Source organism: Oryctolagus cuniculus, chromosome 17 (genome assembly GCF_964237555.1).
Source record: "Oryctolagus cuniculus chromosome 17, mOryCun1.1, whole genome shotgun sequence".
NCBI lineage: Eukaryota > Metazoa > Chordata > Mammalia > Lagomorpha > Leporidae > Oryctolagus > Oryctolagus cuniculus.
In genome coordinates, this window is record NC_091448.1 from 1,372,541 (window position 1) to 1,399,041 (window position 26,501).

A 26,501-nucleotide genomic window follows, 5' to 3' on the forward strand; every position below is an offset into this window, starting at 1 on the left:
AACTCGCGCCCGGCATGGTGCCCCCTGACGGGGTACAGGCCCCCACCCCCACCCGCTGCCCATCAGGCTCAGGGGTGCAGACCCAACATAGCCCAGGAGCTGGGGTGAGGCTGGGAGGGCCCCGCTCAGGGCAGCTGTGGGTGAGGACGGGGCCCGAGGTGTGGATGGTCAGGGAGCCTCAGCCTGGAGTTGCACGGGGTTCTGGGCTCCCTGGTGGCCCCCGCCCCCGCCCCTGGCCGGCAGCCAAGTCCTGCAGGGCGCCGTGGCCTGGCTCCACCTGTCCACTCCCAGCAGCAGTGCCTAAATGGGGGAGCAGGCCGGCTCTGCCACCCCACGGAGGGGCACTTTACCGTGAGCTTTGCTGGGGGATGGGCTGTGCTGCTCCAGCAGGGCATGGCCACATGGGGGCCCCGTGAGCACCAGGGCACGGCCATGTGGGGGCCACGTGAGTGCCGGGGGCACGGCCACCTGGAGGCCACATGAGCACCAGGGCATGGCCACCTGGAGGCCACATGAGCACCAGGGCATGGCCACGTGGGCCCCGTGAGCACCAGGGCATGGCCACCTGGAGGCCACATGAGCACCAGGGCATGGCCACGTGGGCCCCGTGAGCACCAGGGCACGGCCACCTGGAGGCCACATGAGCACCAGTGCATGGCCACGTGGGCCCCGTGAGCACCAGGGCATGGCCACCTGGAGGCCACATGAGCACCAGGGCATGGCCACGTGGGCCCCGTGAGCACCAGGGCATGGCCACCTGGAGGCCACATGAGCACCAGGGCATGGCCACGTGGGCCCCGTGAGCACCAGGGCATGGCCACCTGGAGGCCACATGAGCACCAGTGCATGGCCACCTGGAGGCCACATGAGCACCAGGGCATGGCCACCTGGAGGCCACATGAGCACCAGTGCATGGCCACGTGGGCCCCGTGAGCACCAGGGCATGGCCACCTGGAGGCCACATGAGCACCAGTGCATGGCCACGTGGGCCCCGTGAGCACCAGTGCATGGCCACCTGGAGGCCACATGAGCACCAGTGCATGGCCACGTGGGCCCCGTGAGCACCAGGGCATGGCCACCTGGAGGCCCCATGAGCACCAGTGCATGGCCACGTGGGCCCCGTGAGCACCAGGGCACGGCCACGTGGGCCCCGTGAGCACCAGTGCATGGCCACGTGGGCCCCGTGAGCACCAGGGCACGGCCACCTGGAGGCCACATGAGCACCAGTGCATGGCCACGTGGGCCCCGTGAGCACCAGGGCATGGCCACCTGGAGGCCACATGAGCACCAGGGCATGGCCACGTGGGCCCCGTGAGCACCAGGGCACGGCCACGTGGGCCCCGTGAGCACCAGAGCATGGCCACGTGGGCCCCGTGAGCACCAGGGCATGGCCACGTGGGCCCCGTGAGCACCAGGGCATGGCCACCTGGAGGCCACATGAGCACCAGGGCATGGCCACGTGGGCCCCGTGAGCACCAGGGCATGGCCACGTGGGCCCCGTGAGCACCAGGGCACGGCCACCTGGAGGCCACATGAGCACCAGGGCACGGCCACCTGGGGGCCCCGTGAGCACCAGGGCATGGCCACCTGGAGGCCCCGTGAGCACCAGAGCTTGTCCCTGGTGTGGCCCCCGAGGACGGGCTCGTCAGGACTGTTGCCTTCTCTGCTCTTCCACCTGCCGGGAGCCCCCAGAACTGCGCCAAGGCTGAGCGCCCACAGGAGCCCGGCGTCCTCAGCTCTCAGCCACTCGCCGGTGCCCACGTCAGGCCCAGCTCTCGGGGACCTGGGGGCCCCGCGTCCTTGCTTCGCTTCCCCTATTGAAGGGGACAGAGTAGGGGGTGGGGTGCAGGCCAAGGAGGGCGACGCCCGCCAGGCGTGTGTGTGTGTGTGTGTGTGTGACATCTGAGGACAGCTCTGGGGGGGTCTGACCCCAGCCAGGAATCCAGGGAAGGGTGGGCCGGGCCAGGGGAGCGGCCATTTGGGGGTCTGGGTCAGACAGGGCCCGCGGGGACGGACTGGCTGCTGGCGGTGTGGGGGGAGGGGCTGCAGGCCGAAGGGGGCGTGGATTAGGACAGGCGCGCGCTCGCTGCCGCTGCCCTGGGAGGAAGCCCCCACGTTTCCTCACTCGGGCCTTCTGGCCAGAGGGGCACCCGGGCCCCCCTGAGGGGCTGCTGTCCTGTGTGCCCCCCTTCCTGTGAACAGCACCAAGGACCACCTCTGCTGCCCCCGCTCGCACAGGGGCCCGGCTGAGTGGTAGCTGCCGGGTGGGTGAATGGGGGGGACCTGGGGGTCCTGCCGGAGGAGCCGGGCCCTCGAGGAGTGGGCACCCAGGGAGGGGGAGAACCAGGCCCACAAGCTGGAGGCAGTGAGGGGGTGACCGAGGACTGAGGTCCTGGATGTCTAAGCCCTGCACTGGGGACACTGGGGACATGGGGCTCGGGGGACACAGCCTGTTGAGCTCTGGGGCTGCAGCCGGGCAATGGAGCCTGGCACTGGCCACCCCTGGGCTCGCTGGCACTTGGCACATCCACACTGGGCTGGCCGGCTGACCACCCCCAGGAGGAGGAGGAGCAGCCGGCGGCTGCTGAGGGGGCGGAAGCCCACCATGTCCTCACACTGTCCTCTGGGAGCCTGCGATCAGAGGGCCGAGGGGCTGGCCCGAGGTCACGGGTGGAGACGAGCCTCAGCGGCTGCTGCCTCCCGAAGAGAACTGTGCCCTGGGGGCAGGGAGAGGCTGCAGGGTCCCCCGCATGTGTGCGGCCTGGAGGGGCCTGGGGGTGGGTGCCGTGCGGCCTTGGGGGTCTGGGCCGGGCGGGAGGCGCACAGCTCAAAGCCTGTGCTCTGACGGGGGCAGGGCCGTCAGGCTTCGCCTCTGCCAGGGCTCGGTGGCGGTCAGGCTGCCTGGCCGGTGACAACGCACGTGACACAGACACCTGCAATGGGTGGGCTGCCCGGGCAGGGCCGAGGGGGACTCAGGTGCCCTGGTGGCAGCCCAGGTGGGCTCAGCATCCTGTCCCCGGGGGGGCCAGTGAGGGCAGTGGGGAGACGCGTCCAGCCCAGGTTAGCGAGGGCAGATCGTTCGTGGAGGCCTGAGCCATCGCTGTCCTGGCAGCAGTGAGACGCCTGCCCATCAGCGCTTTAAACAAACGTCATGGCCTAAATTAGCTCTGTAACTTCCAAATAAATAAGCAAATGTTAACAATCAATCAGTAGGGGGCGGCCGCCCTGGCCCCGTAGGCGCCTCTCTCCGAGGTGGACCCCACAGCGGCGCCATCGGCCCAGAGCAAGGCCCCCTGCGCCCGGCCTGTCGGTGTGCGCCTCCGCTTCCGTGTGTTTTCCAGGCCCGAGACTGGCAAGGTGGACGTGCCAGCGGCTCCCCTGAGGGCCATCTGCTGTGGGCCTGGTCAGCTCTCAGCCGGCGCGGCAGCGTCTGTCTCCACAAGGAGCTGCTGTCCTTGCCTGGCACCCGCCCGGCAGGGGGAGGCCAGGGCCACGTCCACGGTCCTGCCAAGTTCTTTGCCAAAGGGTTTACCCCAAAGCTTCCCAAGTGTGCCTGGGGCCCTGCGCACCTGTGCCACAGCCTGGTCCCCAGCAGGCAGCCGGGTCGCCCCTGCGATGCAGGCCACACCTGCCGCCGTGAGGCTGTCTCTCACTCTGACATAAGTCTGTTACGTGGCTCTCGTGCCAACAGAAAAGGGGAAGAAGCCAGCCCCGGGCCACGGTCCCAGTCCTTGCTCCGAGGACCCAGCCCTCGGGGGAAGAGGCAGCACGCGTGACTTCTCCCAAGCACTGGAGCAGCACCTGCCGCGAGCTGCAGATGGCCCAGGCCCCGGGCGGCCCTCCCGCCTCCCTTCTGCTCCAAGCTGCCCCTCCCAGCCTCCAGCCCTGCTCAGCGTGGCGCTGGCGTGCAGGGTCACAGGGACACCCCGCAGCTATGACAGGCTGGGATCTCAGCGGCTGGGGGGCGCTGCCCCCGCTTTTGGCCCGGGGCCCCCACCCGCGCCCTGCAAGCCGCCGTCTTCAGCTGGTCCCCCCCTCCCGAGCCTCAGTCCCTGCGACTCGGGGCCCCGGGGCCAGGGTGGGGGCCTGCAGTGCCGGCACAGGGGTCATGTGCAGGCAGCCCTGAGGGAGCCCCATGCTCGCTCCCCACACTCTCGCCCACCCCCCCTCCCGGAGGAGGGGGGCTCCGGGCTGCCCACGGGACCTAACATGGACGCCAAACAAAATGAGGTCAGCCTGGGGCAGGGGAAGCAGCCGTGTGGCAGCGGAGGAGAGCCGCAGGGGGCACCGGGGCCACCGCAGGGGCAGGGCCTGTGACCCCTGACGCTGCACCCCGGGAGCCGGGCCCGTGGCCACAGTCTGGGTCACTTGTGCTGACAGTGCCCTCCCCAGGACCCTCTCCTGCTCCCTGCCCTGCCCCCACTGGGACACCCTCCCTTTCTGGAAGGTCCCTGTGGGAGCCACCCCCAGGCCAGTAAGGACGGTGAGGGATGCGGGAAGGCCCGGCCGTGGGCTGGCACCAGGACTGAGGCAGCAGCTCCCCCGGTCCCTCGGGCCACGGGAGGCCGGAACCAGGGCGCCAGGCCGGGGGTCCCCCGAGCCGCCTCGGCCCTCCCTGCTGCCACTCCACGCACCTGTGGTGCTGCTCGGACGCCCACCTCTCACGGCAGTGCCTGGCCTGGGCCCTGGGGGCTCGGGCCCCTGCCACTCAGTGGGAGACCCGGATGGAGCTCCCGGCTCCTGGCTTTGGCCTGGCTCAGCCCCGACAGTCACAGGCATCTGGGGAGTGGACGGCAGATGGGAGAACTCTCTCTCTTTCAAGTAAATGAAAATAAAACATTGCACCAGGACGTTAGAGACGCTGGCTACCGTTTCCCACAGCCTTGTTGAGATGGAGGCCACGGACCCGAAGTCCACGTTTAGGGCGTGGTGTTCTCGGCACACTGCATCCCCTCCGAAGCCCCCAGAAGCAGCCCTGGGCCCGTCAGCGGCGCCCCACTCCGGCTGGGTTTGGTGCAGTGGAGGCCGGCGGCGTGCGGCCCACGTGTGGGCCAGGGACGCGGCCCTGCTGACCCGCTCGTCGGCTGAGGGACTGAACCTCTTCCCAGTGCAACCCAGCACGTGTGTCCCCCGACCCCACCTCTCGGCCTGGCTACAGCGCCCAGGGCGGCTCCTGGTGGGGCAGGCAGGTCAGCACAGGGGTCCTCTCCCCGGGGACCCCACACCTCCCTAGACGCTGGCCCGTGGCCTGGGGCTCGTGGCCGCCCGCTCAGCTTCTGTGCGTGGAGGAGCACGGTGAGCAGCTGGTGTCACAGGGATCCCTGCTGGGGGGCGGAGCCCAGCCTTCCCCAGGGCAGGTGGGGTGCTCCTTGTCCCCCGGGGCCTCCTGCCTGCCGGCCCTGTGCTGGGGCGAGCGGAAGCCGGGACCTGGGCCGGTGGCGTCCAGCACCTCCGTGCTGTCCACAGGACCTGTTTCAGTATCCCTGTGCGTCCTCGGACACTGGGCAGCGAGCCAGGGCCACGCAGCTGGGCAGCGTTCCCTGCCCCTTCCCGTAGGCGGGCCAACTGCACCCCAGTCACCAGCCCGAGCCTCTGTGGCCCTCTGCTGGCAAAGCCCAGGGCTGGGCTGTGGCGGACCCACAGGCCTCGGGCTCCTGTGACCCCTGGCAGGACACCAGTTCCCACCCTGAATGCAGGCCGCTCCCCAAATCCCAGCACCCCAACCTTCCCAGAGCAGTGGGTGCCGCCGGGGCCCTGCAGGTCCGTGGACTCTCGGAGGAGCCCAGGCAGCCGCTCAGGCGAGACGGGTGGATTTCAGGCAGACCCGGAACTCAAAAGCCGTGGCCCAGCCGAGTGTGTTCCCCGCGCACCTGCCAGCCCGTAGCCCGTCACCCGGAGTGGCGCTCTTTAGGGGGGCCCCTGGGAGGTGTGCACAGGCTCCTCCTCTCCTTGTGCGCCGGGGCACCTGCCCGGCTGGGCGGCCTGGCGCTCCCACAGGACAGCCCAGCAGGGAGGAGCTCCCGGACCCCGTGCCCCGCTGCTCCCCTAGACCCCAGCCCTCAGGGGCCCGCAGCTTCCTCCTCAGTGCGGCCTGTGGGGCACGCCACCACCCTATGAGGGCGCCCCCTCCTCCACGGGGCTGGGTGGTGTGGGTGGGGCACCGGCTGCCCACAGCAGGGGCCTTCTAAGATTGGGGGCGCTCTCCTTACACGGGTGCCCTAGAAATAGAAGGAGGGGTCCCGAAGCCCCCTCCTCCTGCCCCACCGCCCCTTGTCCTCCTGCTGCGCCCCGCAAGTCCAGGAGACCCTCCCCTGCCCTCGCCCAGGCTCCCGGCGGCTCCGCCGGCTCCCGCGCAAGATGGCGCTGCCTGAAGCGCGCGGGAGGGGCCGGCGCGGAGGGGTGGGGGTGGGGGGCTCGCCGGTCCCCAGCTCCCGGCTAGCGCGGGCGCGGGCAGTGTCTGCGAGAGGAGTCCCGTCCCCCGGACGCAGTGCGAGGGGACTGGGACCCCGAGCCGTCTCCGAGGCCTAGGTCGTGCCCCCCAGGGCCGCCGCACTCCCCAACTCCGTGCCCCCCACTGCCTCCACGCCGCCCCTGGCCCGGGTGTCTGCGCGCCCACTGCATCCTCTGGCCTCTGAGCCTTCGGCGCCCAGGCCCAAGCAGGCCCCGTGCCCCCCAACCTGTCCTCCGCGCTCTGCCGCTCGCTCGCGGCTCCCGGCCTCCCCTACTCTCGCGCCCCCCAGGTCCCGTGTCCCCCCGCGCCCCCTCCCGCCCCCTCCCGCCCTCTGCTCCCAGCTCCTCGCCGCGCCCCCGCCCGTGCTCACCCCCACGGCGCCCCACCCCCCGCACACCCCGAGTTTTCTCTCGCCTCCGTGCAACCCCCTGGTCCCGTTCTCCGTCTCCCCCCGCGCACCTTCCCAGCACACCCCGTGCACCCCCGTCCCCCGGCCCGGTGCCCCCCCTCCCCGGCGCCACCCCCGCCCCGCGCCCGCCCGCCCGCGCGCGCGCCCGCCCGCCCGAGCTCGGACTGCAGCAGCCGGAGCCCGCGGCGCCGCGGCGGCCGGGCGGAGGCGCCTCGTCTGTCGCCGCCCCCTCGGGTGCGCCCGCGCTGCGGCGGAGGCTGGGGGCGCTGGGCGCGGGGCCGGTGCGCTCCGCACCTGCGGCGGCGCCTGGCCATGGCCCGGCCCGGGCCGCGGGCGTCCTGAGCGCAGCGCCCGCCGGTGCCCCCTGCGCTGCTGGCCCTGGCCATGTCGTCGCCCTTCTTCAACCCTAGCTTCGCCTTCAGCTCCCACTTCGACCCTGGTGAGTGCGCGCAGCGCCGGCCGCGGCCCCTACCTGTCCCGGCGCTGCAGACCCGCGCCGCTTCGCATCCTGCATGGAAATTAACCCTTTCCTCACCCCGAGGCCAGCCGCAGAAGGCGCAGCCGCGGCTCACCAGCAGGAGCGCCGGGAGGCCCCGCGTCTCCCGGGGTGGCCAGGCCTTCGGGCCAAACCTGGCACCGCTGGGCCTCCGGCCCCTGGGCACAGGTACCCCGGGGCAGAGGGCTGCAGGTGTCCCAGAGACATCACCAGGCTGAGGACCCGTGGGGCCCTTTGGGGTGTCCGCCGGGCTGGGGCCCAGGTCTGCCAGGGCCTCTTGCTGCTCCATGGCTTTAGCCTGGGAGGGAGGCCCTGCACAGCCCCCAGCAGCCTGTGGACCTGCCGGCTGAGCCCGTGTGGGGTCCAGATCCCTGGACTGTGGTGAGGTAGGGGTGGTGCTGTCAGGCTGGCTGCAGGGGACCTGGCGGTGGTGTGTTTGCGGGGGGCTGCTTGTCCGTGGTGGGCACAGGGGCTGGGGCGGCTGGAGGTGGGGGGCTTTTTCCTTCTGCCTTCCCCGGCTGCAGAACCCCCGGTCCCACCCGCATGTGCGCGGGGCTCGGGCACAGGTCCATGGGGCCCAAACAAAGCAGCCCCGCGTGCGGCTCCCCTGGGCCTCCCTCCCTGGAGTGGGTCCAGCAAGACCCAGGGTGCATGCAGAGCCCCCCTCGCCCGGGCAGAGCCCGCTCTGAAGGCATTTGCTCTGGGGGAGGGGCCTGTCTGCGGGGCTGAGGGTCACCTGCTCAGAAGGGACTTCCTGGGGTGACCCCCAGGGTGCCGAGATCCTGGTGTTCTGGGGCATGGCCCAGCCGGCCAGGCCCGAGGACGGTGGGTGAGGCCCCGGGCCTGTAGCAGCTTTCGGGCCAGGCGTCCAGCTGTCCTGGGGCTGGCACTCCAGGCGGGAGCCCTGCCGAGTCCCTGTGCCCAGGGTCTCTGTCCTGCTCGCTGGGGTCCTGTTTCCCGATGGCCAGGCAGTCTGGAAGCTGCTGGCCGGCTGGGGTGGGTGCCAGGACCAGCCCGGGGTGGAGGGAGCCCTCTGCCCCCTCCCTGGGGGGGCCCAGACTTACCACCCTGGGTGTCTGGGACAGGAGAGCCCCCCCCCCCCAGGACAGGCAGCTCCCGCTGTGTCTGCCCGCACAGCTGGGGCCGGGTGATTACAATGTGTCAGCTTGATGACTTAAAGAGGAAAGCGGTTGTCAAGAGGAGGGGCGGGCTCCTCTCTGGGGAAGCTGTGGGCACCCCCCGCGCGGTGCTGATGGGGACGGGGAGACCCTCCTGCTGGGCTCCGTATTGGGGAGGGGGGGGATCCGCTGCCCTCCCCCTGAGCACACTATGGCCCTAACCCCCCTTGCCTGGCCTCAGGTTTACACCTGTAAAGTGGGTCAACAGTGCCTGCAGCCAGGCCCGGGGGACTGGGTGCCGGGGCGCCGACTCTGGGTTGGGAGGCAGGTGGCGGGGCCCGGTTGCTGCTGGCTTTGCTCCAGCCCGGGCGGGGGGGGGGTTGCCTCAGGTTTGCTCGGGCACCCGGACGCAGAGAGGGGTTCACATTCCCGGGGCTGCGGTGCCGGGGAGCTGGGTGCAGGGCCCTGCCTCGGCCACCAGGCCACACCCTGCCGTGCGCAGCCAGCGTGCACCGTTGCAGGTGGCCGACCGGTCTGCGAGCGCAGGGGGCACAGGCCGCAGGGCAGCCTGGTGCTGTCCAGAGTAGGTGTGGGGACAGCGGCCCTGGAGCCGCCCCCGGGGGCCCCTCTTGGCTGTCTGTGCCTGTCTCCTAGTGGCTGACGGTGGGGCTGTGGGGGCCACGTCTCAGGGGCCAGTGGTGTACAGCGTGGAGCTGGACTCGGGAGGCCCTGGCAGCCCGAGCCCCGCGGCTCCCTTCCCCTGCCCACGTCCGCACCGGGGTCCGTGGTCCTGCTGTGCTGATGGCCAGGGCAGGGCTGGGTGCACCGGGGCCCATGGGCAGGGGAGAGGGTGGAGCAGGCCCCTGGGCTCCAGGCTGGGCCTGAGCCGAGCGGCACGGGCTCAGAGGCCTGAGGGGACCATGGATGGCCTGGGTGGTGCCGGGGAGCCTCGCACAGCTGCCGGCTCACCCACGTGACACCTCTGGCACGGCTGAGGACCGTGGCGTGGCCCAGGGAAGCTGCTGCTGTCCTCCCAGCCCGGCGGAAGCCAGGGGCGGCCACGGCACTGCCCTTGCCCCAGAGTGTGACCCCTACAGGGCCGGACACAGGGCGAAGGGAGGGGCCACAGCTGTCGGGGTGTGCCCGACCCCCGCTGGCTCCACAGGTGAGGCAGGTGAGGGTCCCAGGAGAGTCTGGCTGCAGGGGGTGGTGGCCTTTCTCTGCCCGGCTCAGGTGTGTGTGATGCAGCCACAGGGCCCCACATGCACCTGCACACGCGTGCACTCACATGCTCCAGCCTCACATGTATGTTAATGTGACGTCTGCACACATACATGTTAATGTGACGTCTGCACACATACATTTAATGTGACATCTGCACACAAGTATGTTAATGTGACGTATGCACACATGCATGTCAATGTGACACCTGCACATGTGTATGTTAATGTGACATCCGCACACATGTATGTTAATGTGACATCCGCACACATGTATGTTAATGTGACATCCGCACACATACATGTTAATGTGACATCCGCTCACATACATGTTAATATGACACCCACACACATACATGTCAATGTGACACCTGCAACATACATGTCAATGTGACATCTGCACACACACATGCTCCACACCTCACACGAGTTAATGTGACGCCTGCACACGTGTGCACTCACATGCTTCACGTGTCGCACGTGTGTTAATGCGGTGCCTGAGTTTGCACACTCACTCACAGGTGAGCAGGCACACCTGGGCCCCACGACATGAACCTGGCGCTGGGTGTGCACTCGGGTGCAGAGCCGCTGTTTGGCCGTGGGGGCCGCCTCCATGGGCGCTCTCGCAGGGCACAGCTCCCTCTGAGTGGGGTCGTGGGGACCCCCTGCTTCCTCCCGCCCGCTGACCCACGCCTCTGAGGAGCCTGAGCGCGGGGCTGGGCCGTGGGCTCAGCCTCAGTGACCTTGAGCCGCGCCCGTGGGAGCCCTGGAGCAGGCTCCACCTGCAGCCGTCCTGCCTCTTAGAATGTGCCGGAAGGCTCCAGCTCGTCCTGCTGGGGCTTCAGGGTGACAGACTCTGGGTCCCGCCCGCTGCCACCGTGGCCCCCGTTCCTGACGGCGCTGGGCTGCTGTCCGGGCCCGCCCTGCTGGGCGGCAGGCGAGCGTCTCAGCTCCGTCCGTTCCTGTCCGACGTGGGCCTTGGCAGCCCCTGCTCTCCAGGAGGTCCCGGGAGGCTGGGCGGGGGGCACCGGACGAGCTGCTCCTCGCTGGGCAGCCGCCCCCGACAGGCTGCTGGAGTTGTCTGGGTCGAGCAGCGCCGTCCCCAAACCCGTGTCCACCCTGCCCCCGAACGGGACCCCGCCCGGGAGCAGGGGCTCTGCAGGTGGAATTCGCTCTGGGCTGGGCACCCCGAAGTCCCACACTGCTGTCCTTGGAAGGGGTGGGCGGGGAGAAGCCCCGTGAGGAAGGAGGCTGAGGCGGACAGTGTGGGAGGCGTGGTCCCCCACGGAGGCAGCCTGCCCCCCCCCCGACACCCAGGGCAGCCCCTGACGCACACAGAAAGTTCTAGAACCTGGGGCTGTGGCGGCTCCTTCCACTGAGGCCACAGTGGCGCTGGCCTGGGCCCCTCCCTGGAGGTTTTCCCCAGGACGACTGGGGCCGGGGGCAACGCGGCCGAGGCTCAGGATGGCGCTTGCCCTGGCTATGGCGCGAGGGCGGCTCTGGGGAGGCAGCCCCCAGACTCCAGCTCCAGTCTCAGGCCGGGAGGGGGCCAGGCTGCAGCCCCCAGACTCCAGCTCTGTGGCCTCAGGCCGGGAGGGGGCCCGGCTGTTCCGGGCACATGCGCTCACCTCTCACCGTGGGGCGAAGGCTGGAGCCCCCGGTCCCCCCTCACGGTGGGTGTGGCTGCGCCACCCCAGTCTCCTACCTGGCCCTGGCTCCGTGTTCTCCCTTCACTCCTGGGCCCGCAGGTGTGGCCGCCTGTCTGGCCTGGCTAGGCCACGAGGCCCTGAGGCAGGCGGTCACTTTTTTGAAGGCCGTCATGGCGCTTGTGGCCAGCCGTCTTCCCTTTCTGCAGCTGCCACGTGGGGGCCATGGAGGTCTGCATGGGGGCCCTGGAGGTCTGCGTGGGGGCCGTGGAGGTCTGCGTGGGGGTGTGGAGGTCTGCGTGGGGGCCCTGGAGGTCTACACGGGGCCTGTCGCAAGCTGTGTTGAGTGCATGGGCCTCCCCGTGGAACCCACTGTGGGGCAGCTCCCCCACCCCTGCAGGCCGCTGGGGGCCGCTCCCGTGCTGGGGGCGCATGAGCGTGGACAGGGCTCAGTGCGTTTGTCCGCCCCACGCCCGTTGGTCCAGGTGTGGACGGCCCTGTGGGTACTGCCAACCCCCCACTGCAGGTCTCGGCCGCAGAAAGTGCAGAACTCAGTCGTTTCCGGCGACGTCCCCACGCAGGTGACCAGCGCTGCCGCCCAGCGGGAGCGTCCTTGCCAACCCGAGCCCCTAGCAGGCCCTCCCGCTCCCCGCTGCGTGCGTGGAGGCGGAGCCACGCGGTCCCCTCCTCAGAGCCACGTCTCCCAGATGCCCAGCTGGGCGGGTGCTGCCAAGGGTCTTCCTAAGGCTGTGGCCGTGTCCACGCTCCCCGTGGGTGACCATCATCGGCAACCTCACCTCCTGCCACGGCGGCTTCCCCCGTCTCAGTGCACGCCGGGTGCATGGTGGCTCCTGTCCCTGATGGCTTGTGTCCCAGGGCTCCTGGACCACACGGGGTCCCCGTGCGCTGGCTCTCTGGGGGCCCAGTGTCCGTGGCTCTCTGGGGGCCCAGTGTCCGTGGTTCTTTGGGGGCCCTGTGTCCGTGGCCCTCTAGGGGCCCCGTGTCTGTGTTCTGTGCATGGGACTTCCCTGGTCAGCACACCCACCCTGCTTGGCAGCCACCTTAGGCCTGGGACGGCTCGAGGGTCCCCAGGGCCAGCTGTGCCCACCTCTCACTGACCTGAGACGAGCATGCCGGGTGTCCCCACCATGGGGGTCGGCTCTTCCCCAATCCCGTTTTCCAGGGAGCAGGTTGCCCGGGGTCACTGGCACGGCAGGCAGGGGCCGGCATCTGGGAGGTGGCCCTGGGCTTGGCCTGTCCCGGGCCTGGCAGGCCGTGGGCACGTGGCTGTCCCTGGCCGTGAGCACGTGGCTGTCCCTGGCCTGGGCATGTGGCCCCTGCTCTCCCCAGCCTTCCTGTACCTGCTCCTGGCCCCTGGGGCTTCATGCAAGACATTTGGCCGCTGCTGGAGCCGGAAGCCACGCCTGCCAGGGTGTCTAAAAATACCCGTGGCGCCCGCAGTGGCCGGCAGGACACTAGTGGGCAGAGCATCTTCCAGCAGGGCCCTGGGGCAGACCCTGTGCCTGCTGGGTCAGGGCTGCGGTCCCAGTGGCCTGGGCCTCGTCTCCCTCGCCTGGGCCCTGGGGCACCTGGGAAAGTGGGGAGGGCGTCGGGTGCTGCTGGGACCAGGCCACCGCCGGCAGAGGGGGCACTCACGGGTGTCATGGCAGCACCCCGTGGGCCTGGGCGACACCAGGCGACCCCTGAGAAGCAGGGCAGGGGGCGAGAGCGTCGGGGTCCCTGGGGAGCGGACCCCGCTTGCAGCTCGAGGCAGGATGGGGCTGGATGCAGGGGCCGGGGGGCCGGAGCTCCTGGACAGTGGTGAGCACGCCTATGTGGGCGAGGTGTGCATGGCAACGTGTGTGTGGGTGAGCGTGCACACACGTGTGCGTATCCTGTGTGAGCATCCGTGTGCGGGGTGCGCCTGAGCCCAGGTGTGAGACGTGGGAAGTGTGTGTGGGTGAGCCTCCTGCTGGGGCCCAGGCCCCGGCCCCCCTGGGCTCCGGGATCCCCGCATGAATGGGCGTGGCGGCCGCGTGGCCTCTTGTCTGGTGGCCCAGCTGCCAGCAGGCTGAGCCGGGCCGCCCCTGCCAGGCCTGGCCCCGCGGGCTCTCCACCAAGTGACGCCCTGTGCTCCTCGGCGTCGCCTGGGTGCCTGTGCCTTCGGGCGCCTGGCTGCCCCCCCCCCCGCACCCGGTCCCCGTCACTCAGGTCACGCCTCACTTGGCACAGCGGCTGCAGTCACATCTCAGCTGCTGGGTGCCTGCAGTCGCTCAGGGGGGTGCCCCTGACCTACAACCTCCCCCCTCTGTCTTGCACCTCAGCCGGCTTCCCTGTGGTGGACGCTGCTGCCCCTGTCCACCAGCCCTGGCCCCAGACGGCCTCACTTCCTCTCTCCCAAGCCCCGCAAGCCCCTCTCTGCTGCTGGGGGAGGGGTCTGGCTACCCCTGCCCAGAGCCTGGTCTGGATTCCCACCGGCCAGTAGTCAGCCCACGGGCACTGGGGGGCTGGGGGTGTCCCAAGGCACCTGTGCAGGTCAGCTGTGGGGGTGGGGTGTTCTGTGGAGCAGTCCAGTGCACAGGGCCCTGGGAATGGGGCTGCATCCCTGCGCCCGCACCTGTGCCCCCTGGGAGGGGCCTCCGTCCGTGTCTGGGCCCCAGGGACCTCGGCCGGGGAACCCAGGCCCCAGCTCCGTCCGTCCCGAGAGCCCCGGCATCCTGCTCCTTGATCCGTGGGCCCCTGGCTGTCTGGGTGTTGGCCCTGACCCTGACCACCGGTCGTGCGTGTGGCCGCCTGGGCCTCCTCGTGGCTCCCAGCCTGGGTTGCACCAGTTCCTTCCTGTGTGAGGTCCTGTTTGCATCACCAGCTGGACGCACGGGGCGGGGCCGGGGCCGGTGCCGGGAGGTCCTCAGATGCTCGCGCCGTGGTGCAGGGCAGCCACACTCCGCCCCTCGCGGTGCACGGCGCCTGGCAGACCTGGGTGAGGACAGGACTCCTGGGATGTGTGGCGCCGGGGGGGTCCCGGGAAGGGGGAATCCCAGGATTCGCGGGCGACCAGTGTGGGACACGCTGTGCCGCCGGGCAGGGCCAGTCCACAGCTGGTCTCCGGCGTGGAACGAGTTGGTCGAGGAGAGGGCAGGTGTCTGTCCGGGGCTGCTCTGGCTCCTGGGCTTCTAGAAGCTTCCGCAGCGTGGAAGCCGGGCCTCGTGACTCGGCTTGCCTGTCTGGGTTTCCTTTTGGGTTGGGTGACTTGTGCGTCTCCTCCGAGCGGGAGGCCGGCGCCCGCTGGCCGCACGCTGGGGTCTGGGTGCGGCGCTTGTTCTGAGCCGACTGCCGAGAGAGGCTTCAAGATCTCCCGGGAGGCGGAGTCGGAATCCCCTCCCCTGGGGGACCCCCGCCGCCCCCACGGAGGGTCTGCAGAGCGCAGGGCCGGTGGCGTGGCCTGGGGTTACCGCACCACCGACGACACCCCCACCCCGTGTCGGCGTCCCGGCTGCTCCTCTTCCCGTCCAGCTCCCTGCTGTGGCCTAGGAAGGCGGCGGAGGACGGCCCAGGCGCGTGGGCCCCCGCACCCGCTTGGGAGACCCGGAAGAGGCTCCTGGCTCCTGGCTCTGGCCTGGCCAGGACGGTGGGAGCCGTGTGGGGAGTGAGCCAGCAGGTGGCAGGCCTCTCTCTGCCTGACTCCCTCTCCCTCTGCTTTCAAATAAATACATGATGCTCGGGAAGCCAGCAGCCAGGAGCCTCTTCCGGGTCTCCCACGCGGGTGCGGGGGCCCACGCGCCTGGGCTGTCCTCTGCCGCCTTCCCAGGCCACGAGCAGGATGGGAAGTGGAACAGCCAGGACTTGAACCAGCCCCTGACGGGGCCGCGGCGTTGCAGGTGGCGGCTTCACGTGCTGTGCCAGCCTCGCTTGTTTTCCTCTAAGCTTCTGTCCTGTGGTTTGGAGACGCTGCCGGCCAGCGCCCGGCCACCCTCCCAGCAGCCCCCGCTCCAGCGCCAGGCCTGGCCCCGGCCATTCACTTCAGTGTCACGGTTTGGGCCGTTCTTTGTGGCATCAGGCGGGCTTAATTATTGTAGCTTTTCTGATTTTTTTTTTTTTTTTGACAGGCAGAATGGACAGTGAGAGAGAGAGACAGAGAGAAAGGTCTCCTTCCGTTGGTTCACCCCGCAGTGGCTGCTATGGCCAGTGCTGCGCCGATCCGAGGCCAGGAGCCAGGTGCTTCTCCTGGTCTCCCATGGGGTGCAGGGCCCAAGCACTTGGGCCATCCTCCACTGCACTCCCTGGCCACAGCAGAGAGCCGGCCTGGAAGAGGGGCAACCGGGACAGAATCCGGCGCCCCGACCGGGACTAGAACCCGGTGTGCCGGCGCCGCAGGCAGAGGATTAGCCTAGTGAGCCGCGGCGCCGGCCAGCTTTCTTGATTTTTTTAAAAAAGATTTATTTACTTATTTGGAAGTCAGAGCTACAGAGGGGGAGGGAGGAGCAGTCTTCCGTCCACTAGTTTACTCCCCAGATGGCCACACGGCCAACACCAGGCCAGGCCAAAGCCGGGAACGTCCTGCTGCCGCGCAGGCGCAGGCGCGTGGTCCAAGTGGAGGCCTGCCCGCTGCGCCACGGGGCCGCCTCGCGTGACGCCTCCTCCTCAGTGACGAGGAGGAGGGGCTGGCCTGGCGCCCCGTTCTCAGGGACGCCCCCCACTCTGGGGGTCTCGTCCTGCCCCAGGGCTCCCAGGCCCCGCCCCTTCCCGGGGTCGGTGGGGCAGGGGGGGTCCAGGCTCCTGTCCACAGCTTTGGGTGCCTCACACATGCATTCAGGTGGCCTGGGGGCTGGGGGCAGTGAGCTCCCGTCGCTGGAGGGTGCAGAGTGGGGGAGGGGCCGCAGACACGGAGGCATCAGGTGGGGCAGGGTGGGAGGGAGGTGTGGGTCCCAGCACCTGGCCCTGGGCGGAGTGGCAGGCGCCCTGGAGCCTCTGGGACTCTACCTGTGCCCCCCGCCACACAGGCCCTGATGGGGGGGCAGGAGGCGGGGCCTAAAGTCCAGGCCGGGTGGGGCCGCCCCCTCCCCCCGCCGTGTTGCCCTGGACGCAGTCCTGGTGGATTCTGGGGTGATGTGCCGAGTCGGGGCGGAGTGGATGCGGCGGGAGGCCCTGGGCAGAGTAAGACGGGCATATTCGGACACCACACAGAGAACCTCCCGGCACTCAGAGCAGCCGCGGCAGGTGCCTGCTAGGGGGCGGTGCCCCCTGGTCCCGGGCGCGTGGTTGTCCCCAGGCTGGGCCGGGGCGGGGAGGGGTCCTGGACAAGTGCCTGAGAAGCTGTGGCTCCTGCCTGGAGGGTGGTGGGTGCCAGAGCAGGTGGGGCTGCGTGGGGTGGGGTCTGGTCCGGGCAGCTGGGGACGGGGGCGGAGCAGCTGTGGGAGCCGCCTCCTGCCCCCTGCTGGCCTCGGGATGGTGGCGGCTTCCTGTCCTGGTCCCCGGGAGGCGGGTGTCCCCAGTCTGCACCCCCAGGGCCGTCAGTGGCGGGGTGGCCGGGCTGTGCCACGGCCAGGGCCGGCTTGTGTGTGGGCAGCAGGGTCTGGCCGGGTGCCCGCAGCCTCTCTCACCCCCATCTTCCCTCCCGCACAGGGGTCGGCGTTGACTGCACAGGGTGGGGGATGGGGGGCGCCCGGCCCAGCTGTCAGCAGGGGACCCGGTTGTCACAGGTGCTGTGCCAGGTGCAGGTACATGGGGCCCCCGCATAGCCCGTCTGTCTTGGGGCTCGGGGTTCAGGTGGGGGAGGGCAGAGGTGAGGGCCTTGAGCCTGGGATGAGGGGACAGGGTCTTATGTCAGGGAAGTCCGGGAGAAGGGACGGGGACCCGGCGGGGGATGGCGGGGGTGGGGGCAGCTCAGTGCAGGGCACCCGGGGGAGACGGGGCAGAGACTCGGGTCACAGCTGGCAGCGGCTGCGGGCGTGTGTGGGGGTGATGCCTGGGGCAGACTCGGCCCTACCCCCACCCCACACCCCGGCCCCATCTGCATGGGGGACCACGGTGGCCCTGGGCCTCCCCTGGTAGAAGTCTCCCCTCAGCCCTGACCCTGAGGACCTCCCAGGGCTGGTGGGGGATGTTCAGGGCGCTGGGGCCTGACCGCCTGCGGTGCTGGGAGCTCAGGGCTGCCCAGGGCCCTCGGAGGCGGGGCCTGGCCGATGAAGGCCACAGTGCCCGTGGGGGCAGGGCAGAAGACCTGGAAGACACGGGGTGAGACCCCAGTGGTCCCACCCCTAGCTTTGGGGGAGGAGCCTGGGGGAGGGTCTGGGAAAGGCCGGCTTTGTGGGGACCTGTAGAAATGGCGTCGGGGCTGGGGTCCCCCGGAAGGGGCCAGGCACACCCAGCCTGCGAGTGTGGCAGAGCCGTGGGGCGCTTCCCGCTGCCCCAGGAGTCCGGGGAGCAGGCGAGGGGGGGCACAGGCTGGGAAGGGCGTGTGCAGGACGCTGGTGCCCCACACCTGGCTCCCAGGCCCTGTTTCCGGAGCAAGTCGCTGTGTGTGTGGTGCCGGCCTCCCGGCCCTTCCCCTGCCCCGCTGCCCCCCTGCGGTGCTGCTGGGAGGCCCCCCCCCCCCCCCCCGCAGGCTGAGCTGCAGGTGTAAGACAGCTGCGTGCGCCACCTGGTGGCGGCGAGGGCCATGGCGCCTGGCACTGTGGGCACCGTGGCCCAGCTTTGTGCAGGTCAGGGGCCCAGGTGGCCTGCGAGCCCCCAGCAACCAGGAGCCTCCTGGGCCACTCAGACGGGCAGGTCTGCCTGGGCGAGGGCGGGGCCCTGCTGGGGTGGGCGGAGCCTCAGCGTACGGCACTGGGGGCCTGGCTGCATTCCGATCCGAGCTCATCCCTGGGGTGTCCCCCGCCGGCTCCTGCCTGTCCCCCTGGCCCTCCCCCCCCCCCGCCGGCTCCTGCCTGTCCCCCTGGCCCTCCCCCCCCGCCGGCTCCTGCCTGTCCCCCTGGCCCTCCCCCCACTGCCGGCTCCTGCCTGTCCCCCTGGCCCTCCCCCCCCCCGCCGGCTCCTGCCTGTCCCCCTGGCCCTCCCCCCGCCGCCGGCTCCTGCCTGTCCCCCTTGCCCTCTCCCCAGCCGGCTCCTGCCTGTCCCCCTGCCCCCCCCCCCCGCCCTGCCGGCTCCTACCTGTCCCCCTGGCCCTCCCCCCCGCCGGCTCCTGCCTGTCCCCCTGGCCCTCTCCCCCGCCGGCTCCTGCCTGTCCCCCTGGCCCTCTCCCCGCCGGCTCCTGCCTGTCCCCCTGGCCCTCTCCCCGCCGGCTCCTGCCTGTCCCCCTGGCCCTCTCCCTGCCGGCTCCTGCCTGTCCCCCTGGCCCTCTCCCCACTGCCGGCTCCTGCCTGTCCCCCTGGCCCTCCCCCCCCCCCCGCCGGCTCCTGCCTGTCCCCCTGGCCCTCCCCCCCCGCCGGCTCCTGCCTGTCCCCCTGGCCCTCCCCCCACTGCCGGCTCCTGCCTGTCCCCCTGGCCCTCCCCCCCCCCGCCGGCTCCTGCCTGTCCCCCTGGCCCTCCCCCCGCCGCCGGCTCCTGCCTGTCCCCCTTGCCCTCTCCCCAGCCGGCTCCTGCCTGTCCCCCTGCCCCCCCCCCGCCCTGCCGGCTCCTACCTGTCCCCCTGGCCCTCCCCCCCGCCGGCTCCTGCCTGTCCCCCTGGCCCTCTCCCCCGCTGGCTCCTGCCTGTCCCCCTGGCCCTCTCCCCGCCGGCTCCTGCCTGTCCCCCTGGCCCTCTCCCTGCCGGCTCCTGCCTGTCCCCCTGGCCCTCTCCCCACTGCCGGCTCCTGCCTGTCCCCCTGGCCCTCTCCCCCCCCGCCGGCTCCTGCCTGTCCCCCTGGCCCTCTCCCCACTGCCGGCTCCTGCCTGTCCCCCTGGCCCTCTCCCCACTGCCGGCTCCTGCCTGTCCCCCTGGCCCTCTCCCCGCCGGCTCCTGCCTGTCCCCCTGGCCCTCTCCCCGCCGGCTCCTGCCTGTCCCCCTGGCCCTCTCCCCACTGCCGGCTCCTGCCTGTCCCCCTGGCCCTCCCCCCCCCCGCCGGCTCCTGCCTGTCCCCCTGGCCCTCTCCCCGCCGGCTCCTACCTGTCCCCCTGGCCCTCCCCCCACTGCCGGCTCCTGCCTGTCCCCCTGGCCCTCCCCCCCCCCCGCCGGCTCCTGCCTGTCCCCCTGGCCCTCCCCCCACTGCCGGCTCCTGCCTGTCCCCCTGGCCCTCCCCCCCCCCCCCCGCCGGCTCCTGCCTGTCCTCCTGGCCCTCTCCCCCCCCCGCCGGCTCCTGCCTGTCCCCCTGGCCCTCTCCCCGCCGGCTCCTGCCTGTCCCCCTGGCCCTCCCCCCCCCCAGCCGGCTCCTGCCTGTCCCCCTGGCCCTCCCCCCCCGCCGGCTCCTGCCTGTCCCCCTGGCCCTCTCCCTGCCGGCTCCTGCCTGTCCCCCTGGCCCTCTCCCCGCCGGCTCCTGCCTGTCCCCCTGCCTTGCTGCTGCCCTCCCCACCCCGCCCCGCAGAGCCGCTCTCCCGGTGGACGTGTTCTTGACTCTGGAGCCAGAAGACTCTGGGCGCAGCCTGGCCCCAGCTGCGTGGCCTCCGCCAGCCCTCCCTCCCGCGCGCCTTCCAGACCAGCAGTGTGGCCGGCTGGGCCCAGGGCCCCTCCGGTGGGACTGGTGTCCCGGGCGTCTGGGACTGACCCCGGGCCCTCTGAGGACCTGCCCAGGGCTGGGCTCGTGGGGCAGCCTGTCCGGACTCCCCACGCTGTGCCCATGGCGTCCTGCACCCCAGGAGGCCCGGCTGGGCCACAGGGGGAGCCACCTGTGTGAGTGGCCTGTGGCTGCTGTCACACATTTCTAGACTTAGCGGCTGTTTTCCCCCTAAAGACTGGTTTATCTGTTAGAAAGGCAGAGCTACTGAGAGAAGGAGAGACAGAGAGGGCCTCCATCTGCTGGTTCACGTCCCAGATGGCCGCAATGGTGGGGGCTGGGCCAGGCTGAGGCCAGGAGCCCAGATCTCCCACGCGGGTGCAGGGGCCCGAGCACTCGGGGCGCCTTGCGCTGCCTGCAGGGGCATCAGCAGGGGCCGCCTGGGTGGGCGTGGAGTGGCCGGGACTCGAGCCGGCGCCCAGTGCGGTGCCAGTGATGCAGCAGCTGCTTCGCCCGCCGTGCCGACGCCGACGCCGGCCCAGGGCCGAGTGGCTTGAAGCCCCCGCGCCGCCGCTCTGCAGCTCTGGCGTCAGGGTCCGATCGCACTTTGCCGGCTCAGATGTGGCGTCGGCTCCGGCCCTGCCCGGGCTCCTCGGGCCGTGTGCGTGCCGCCTCTGCTGTGTGGACAGTCTCCCCGCTGGGACGCCGCCCACCTCCAGGGCCCCCCTTGGGTCCCGGGCTGGGTGCCTTTTGCCGCTGACGTCACAGGCTGGGGACTGGAGGCACAGCTCTGAGGGGCTGCTCTGCCTGCGCTCTGCCTGCTCGACGCAGCTGGGGCGACTCGAGACAAACCGCGCGGTGACAGTGACAGTGACGGCACCCAGGAAGCCCTGGGCCGCTCTGGCCTGGTGGTTAACACCCGTGTCCCAAAGCAGAGCGCCGGGTGTGAGTCCTGCCCCCAGCTTCCTGCTGGTGCAGACCCTGGGAGGCAGCAGTGGGGGCTGCAGTCCCTGCCCCCCCACCTGGGGGACCTGGGTGGGGCTCCGGGCTCCTGACTTCGGCCTGGCCCAGCCCTGGCTGTTGTGGGTATTTGGGGAGTGAGCCAGCGAAGGGACGATCTCTCTCCACCTCTCTGCCTTCTGGGTGACTGAACATAGATGAACATTAGGGGAAGGACTCCCAGCCACCCCAGGGCGGAGATGGAGCTGTGGAGGATGGGGCCGTTCCCACGGCTCGGGGGTCTGGTCTGAGGGGGCCGCCCCCGGCTGTGTGGGGCGCCCCTCGCCACAGGGGCCAGCTGGTCCCTGGGTCACCCGCACAGACCTGCCCGCTCCGTGGGGGCTCCCGCACCCCTCCCTCTGCATGCCGCCCCGCCCACGTCTGCCCCACGTGCTGGGAGCCTCCCTCGGGTGTCGGGCGCAGAGCTGGGGTCAGGAGCCGGCGGGGGGGCCCCGATCCCGGACGCCCCGGCTGGGCCGCCCTCTGGCTGTGTCTGTGGCTGCCCTGAGCCTGTGTTCTCAGCTACAGAGTAGGGTGCTGGTAGCTCGGGGGGGGGGGGGGGCGTGTGTGTGTGCAGGTGTGTGCCCACGCGTGTGTGGTGTGGGAGGCACATGTGTGTGTGTTGTGTTGTCACAGCAGGTGCGATGGTGTCCCTGGGCCCTGCGGCTGGCCCTGGCACCTGGGGTCAGACTGTGGTCGGCCATGGGTGCCCCAGCCGTGGGTCAGGCAGCAGCGCCGTGCACTGGGGCGGCGGCTGCGGCGGGGGCCTGGTGGGGGCTCCACTTGTTGCGGATTGGGAAGTTCCAGTCTCTCTGCGGCTCTACCGGGAGGCCTGTTTGTGCGTCTGCACAGCCAGGGCCACGGGGTGACAGGCCAGGCCGCCACTGGCCCCTGAGCCCAGCACTGCTGATGCCCCTGCCCCTTGTCCCCGCCCCCTCTGAGCGGGAGCCTGCGTGGGCCTGCACGGGTGGTCCCGCCCAGCAGCCCCGGCGGGGGATGGGGGGCCCCCACCGCGGTCTTTGGGGACCCAGAGGCCCAGCCCAGGGGCCACTCAGCCAGTCTGGCCCAGGCAGGAAGGCCCTGGACTCCCGGGCTGGCCCGGATGGGGGGCGTGTTACCCGCACTGGCACAGCGGGTCACCGTGGCAACAGCACGGCCCTCAGGGGCCTGCTGCCTGGGGTGTGTGGGCGATCCCAGCACCTGTGTGTGCTGCGCTGGTGAGCAGCGTGGCGAGGGGGTGTCACGCGTGTACACACACACACGTGTGCACACGGGACCCCGCCCAGAAACCTCACCTGAGCAGCCCCCGGTGAGGGCCTCAGGGTGGAGACTCCACTGGGCTTTCCATGTAGGCTGAGCCGGCTGCCCCTCCCTGCCTGGCCCTGCCTGACCCCGTCTTTCCAGAGTGTCACTGACTGACGCCGCCTCCAGGGAGCCCGCCCAGGTGCTCCACTAGCTCTTTGCCTTAGCAGAAGCTGGGCGGCCCTGTCTGGGGGCCCCTGCTGCCCGGCAGGCGCAGGGGCAGGTGGTCTTGAGGGTCACTCTCAGGAGCTGTGCCCAGAGGCCAGATGAGGACAGACGGACAGGCTGGGGAGTGAGACTCTGGCTCTGGGGTGAGGCGGGTGCCTGCATTGCTGGCCGGGTACCTCAGTTTCCCCGTGTGCACCCGATGCTGCAGGAGGGGCTCCCTGCTGACCCCAGGGCCGGGACCAGCACTGGGGGCCTTGTGGTGGGTGCAGCTGGGGCGACCTGGAGACGCCAGCCAACACGGTGGGGCCCTGTTGCCCGCTGCACGCGGGAGTGAGTGGCCCCGACGTGTCCCAGCCCAACCCTCGGCTGGCCACCGCGAGGTCAAGTACGGCCCCCTCCAGCTCCGGGACGGAGGCGGCCGAGTCCGGGAGAGGCGTCCCCGAGCCCCGTTCCGGAGCTGGGTGGCTGGGCTCTGACTGCACCTCTGGGAGCAGGGGTGTGGCCGGGGCGAGCGCTCGCGGCCGGGGGCTGCCTCACGCCTCCTCTCCCGGCAGACGGCGCCGCCCTGGGCGGGCTCTCCTGGTCGCCCTCGCTCGCCGTGGTGGCTGTGTCTTTCTCGGGGCTCTTCACCGTGGTCGTCCTCATGCTGGCCTGCCTGTGCTGTAAGAAGGGCGGCATTGGCTTCAAGGTGAGGCTGGGGCCGCCACCCGGCTCCCGGGAGCCAGCGTGGCCGTGCTGGGGGGCTCGCTGGGTCCCCCACGGCGGCCTCCGTGCCCTGTGCATTTGCAAAGGGAAACCCGTGCCTGACCTCACCCCCGTGTCCAGCTGAGGCTCTGAGCAGGACCAAGAGCCCAGGCAGAGGTCCCGCCCAGGCCGCATTCCTGCGGTCAGCACATCACGGGCCCTCCCCCCCCCAGGGCTGGAGGAGGGGAGGAGCCTCTCCCCTACCTGGGGACCCTGCTGCACTCCCTGACTCACCCCCTCCTGCCCCAGGATGTTGGGGGCCGTGGGCGTGCACACCAGCACCCGACCCCAGTCTGCCTGCAGGTGCGCTTGAGTGTGGCCCCTGCCTCCCCCAGCAACCCCTCTCTGCTGGCTCACTGGCCCTTCAGGGTCCCACGAGGGGGGCCCAGGGTCCCTTGGGCTAGGGGCCGCGTGTCCGGCTGGCAGCTGCAGGGTCCTGCCCCGGCGTCCCCGCCCCACCCCTGCCCCCTGACCTGCAGGTGCACAGAGGCCAGGCCAGAGCTGCCCGGTCATGGGGCGGGGGTGGGGCGGGGACCGGGGTGGGGACACTGTGTGAGCAGCCCCTCCCCAGGGCCCACGAGAACAAGGCCCTACTCAAGGGCCTGCCGCAGCCCCCTCCTACCCCTGCCCTCCTGGCCTCCTCCGGAACATGGTGCCAGAACATTCTAGCGCCAGTGGCGCGCCGCGGGAGGGCTGCCCGGCGGTGGGCTCCCCACCTGGAGCTGAGCCGGGAGGGGCTGGGCCAGCTCCATGCTCACGCTCTGCTACCTCGTCGCCCGCTGGGCTGGCGCGGCCCGGCCCGGCCCCGGGCTGCTTGGTCAGGTAACGGCTGGAGCCAGGGCCCGACCCTGGAGAGGGGAGGAGGGTACCTGGGCCTGGCCCCTCCCCGCAAGAGCCCCACAGAGCCCAGGAGCGTGGCAGGGCCGGGCAGTAGCTGGGAGTTAGGGGCCCTGGGGAGGGGCGCTGCCGCTCGGACCCCTGGTGGGAGACCCCAGGCCTCCCGCCCCCCCAGTCCAGCCCAAGTGGGGGGTCAGCCCCTTCCCCCCTCAGTGCCCCCGGCAATGGGCGGGGCCCCAGGGGCTGGCTGGGTGCTGGGGTGGGGCTGTGACTGCAGCTCTCTGCCGGGCTGGGCCGCCCGGAGCCCGCTCTAGACCGGGGTGTGGGGGGGTCCCCGGGGCCAGCTCACGGCCGTGCTCCCTGCCCCAGGAGCTGGAGAATGTGGACGGGGACGAGTACGCGGCCGAGCGCTCGGCACAGGGCTCCCCGGCCACGGCCGCGCAGGGCGGGCCCGACGTGTACGTCCTGCCACTCACCGAGGTCTGCCTGCCCATGGCCAAGCAGCCCGGCCGCTCAGGTGAGGCCCGGGAGGGGCAGCAGGGGCTGGGGGCACATGGGGCAGTGGTTCCTGGGGGCATGCGGGCCCAAAGATGCTGGGCAGAGGGTGGCCGCTGGGCCGGGCGGGGCCCTGGGCCCGGAGCTGGCCGCCCACGTGCTGCTGTGCGGGAGCAGGGTGCTGACCCCAGATTCCCACCCCCTCAGGCGCCAGCCCTGCCGGACACGGGTGCTATTGTGCCCCAGCAGGGCCCGCCCACTGGGGAGGCGTCCCTGGGGGTGGCCTTGAATTGTCCTTTCACGCAGGCCAGGGTGGGGTGGGCAGGAGGGCGGGGGGCCGGGTCCTCCTGGAGGGAGCAGGTGCAGGCAGGCCCCTCCCGTGGCTTCCCTGGGCTGGGAGCTGCCCCTGCCCTGGGTCCCTCTCGGAGTGTCCACCCCCCAGTGCAGACGAGGGGCCCCCGCTCCAGAGGTGACCCATAAACGCCTGAGCTTCGAGACCCTCCCCTCCGGCCCTGGGCAGCGTGGGCCGCTGGTCCCTCCTTCGCGTCCTTACTCCCTGGACGCGTCCAGCTAAGGGCCACTCTTCCTCACTGCCACCCCAGCTCCTCCAGGATCTGTGGCCGTGGTGACCAGTGGGTCACCCACTCCCCTGCACGGGCTGGGCAGCCCCCAGGGCACTGGTCTGCCCAGCGACCCTGGGCCCAGCCTGTGCCCATCCCCGTCCCCCGTGCCCTGACTCTGCAGGCGGCAGGAGGCAGAGGGGTGAGCCTGGGGCATGGATTAGAACCCAGGCCACAGGGACCACCCACCCTTCTCAGGCCCCTGCCCACCACCAGGCCCCTGGCCTTCTCTGGGGGCAATGAGGGTCTGGAGATGCCAGGGCCCCAGAGGGGTGTCCCGGCAGACTGGGGGGCCCGGGCGGCACCAAGTCCACATTCCTGGGGTCCCGGCCCCCCGCCCCAGCTGTCCTCAGGCAGCTGGCGTGGGAGCAGAATTCGGGGAATCCCTGGGGTACAGCCAGCCCGGCCCTCCCCCCGCCCGCTGACCTCACTGGGCCTGGCCTTTGGGAGAATGGGCCCAGTGTGCTCCGTGCGGGGCCGTGCCAAGCAGTCTCCAACAAAGGGGCCCTTGGTGCCGTGGGACGAGGGGCGAGGGGCGGGGGGCGGGGGGCGTGCTGTGCCATGGCCCTCCCCAGCCTTGGCCCCGGCCCCAGCCACACCGCCTGCCCGCGTGGCCTGTGCAGCCAGTCCAGCTCCAGGCCCCGCCGTCTCCGGCCGGCTGTCCCCGCGGCTTCCGGCAGCCCCGCCTAGAAGGATGTCCAGCTGTGGCTCCTACGGCCACCGCAGTCCTGGGCAGTGGCCCACCCTCCTCCTGAGAGTCCCTGGCCCCTGATGGCAGCCCCCAGGGGTGGCCTCTGCCTTGGGGTCTGGCCCTAGGGGGCAGCCTCCCTAGGGGCCAGGTGAGGCAGCTGGGGAGGTGGGAGCGGCTGAGCCGGGTCCCTGAGCGCCCTGCCCGCTTACAGTGCAGCTGCTCAAGTCCACGGAGCTGGGCCGGCACAGCCTGCTGTACCTGCAGGAGATTGGGCACGGCTGGTTTGGGAAGGTGAGTGGGTCCCCCCGCAGGTGTGGGGAGCAGGGGTCGGCCCTCCCAGCGGGTGTGGGGAGCAGGGGTCGGCCCTCCCAGCGGGTGTGGGGAGCAGGGGTGCGGCCCTCCCGGCCGATGTGGGGGAGCAGGGATGCGGCCCCTCCCTGCAGGTGTGGGGAGCAGGGGTATGGCCCCTCCTGGTGGGTGTGGGGAGCAGGGGTGCGGCCCTCGCGGCGGGTGTGGGGAGCAGGGGTGCGGCCCTCCCAGCGGGTGTGGGGAGCAGGGGTATGGCCCCTCCCTGCAGGTGTGGGGAGCAGGGGTGCGGCCCTCGTGGCGGGTGTGGGGAGCAGGGGTGCGGCCCTCGCGGCGGGTGTGGGGAGCAGGGGTGCAGCCCTCGCGGCGGGT

General features: G+C 71.3%; 1 protein-coding gene across 2 annotated transcripts in view; it reads left to right on the forward strand.

The window, feature by feature from the left end:
* The first annotated feature begins 7,054 nt into the window (after window positions 1-7,054).
* Window positions 7,055-26,501, forward strand: part of AATK (apoptosis associated tyrosine kinase) — a 28,815-nt gene continuing 9,368 nt past the window's right edge. Inside the window, exons 1-4 of one of the 2 annotated variants that reach the window (XM_070060175.1) lie at window positions 7,055-7,299; window positions 22,991-23,124; window positions 24,387-24,534; window positions 26,035-26,114. In XM_070060175.1, coding sequence (XP_069916276.1) covers window positions 7,245-7,299; window positions 22,991-23,124; window positions 24,387-24,534; window positions 26,035-26,114 — 417 coding nt within the window. In that variant the 5' untranslated portion in view covers window positions 7,055-7,244. Of the gene's footprint in view, window positions 7,300-22,990; window positions 23,125-23,742; window positions 24,003-24,386; window positions 24,535-26,034; window positions 26,115-26,501 lie in introns of those variants that run through there. The other variant, XM_070060176.1, reaches the window with a different exon arrangement.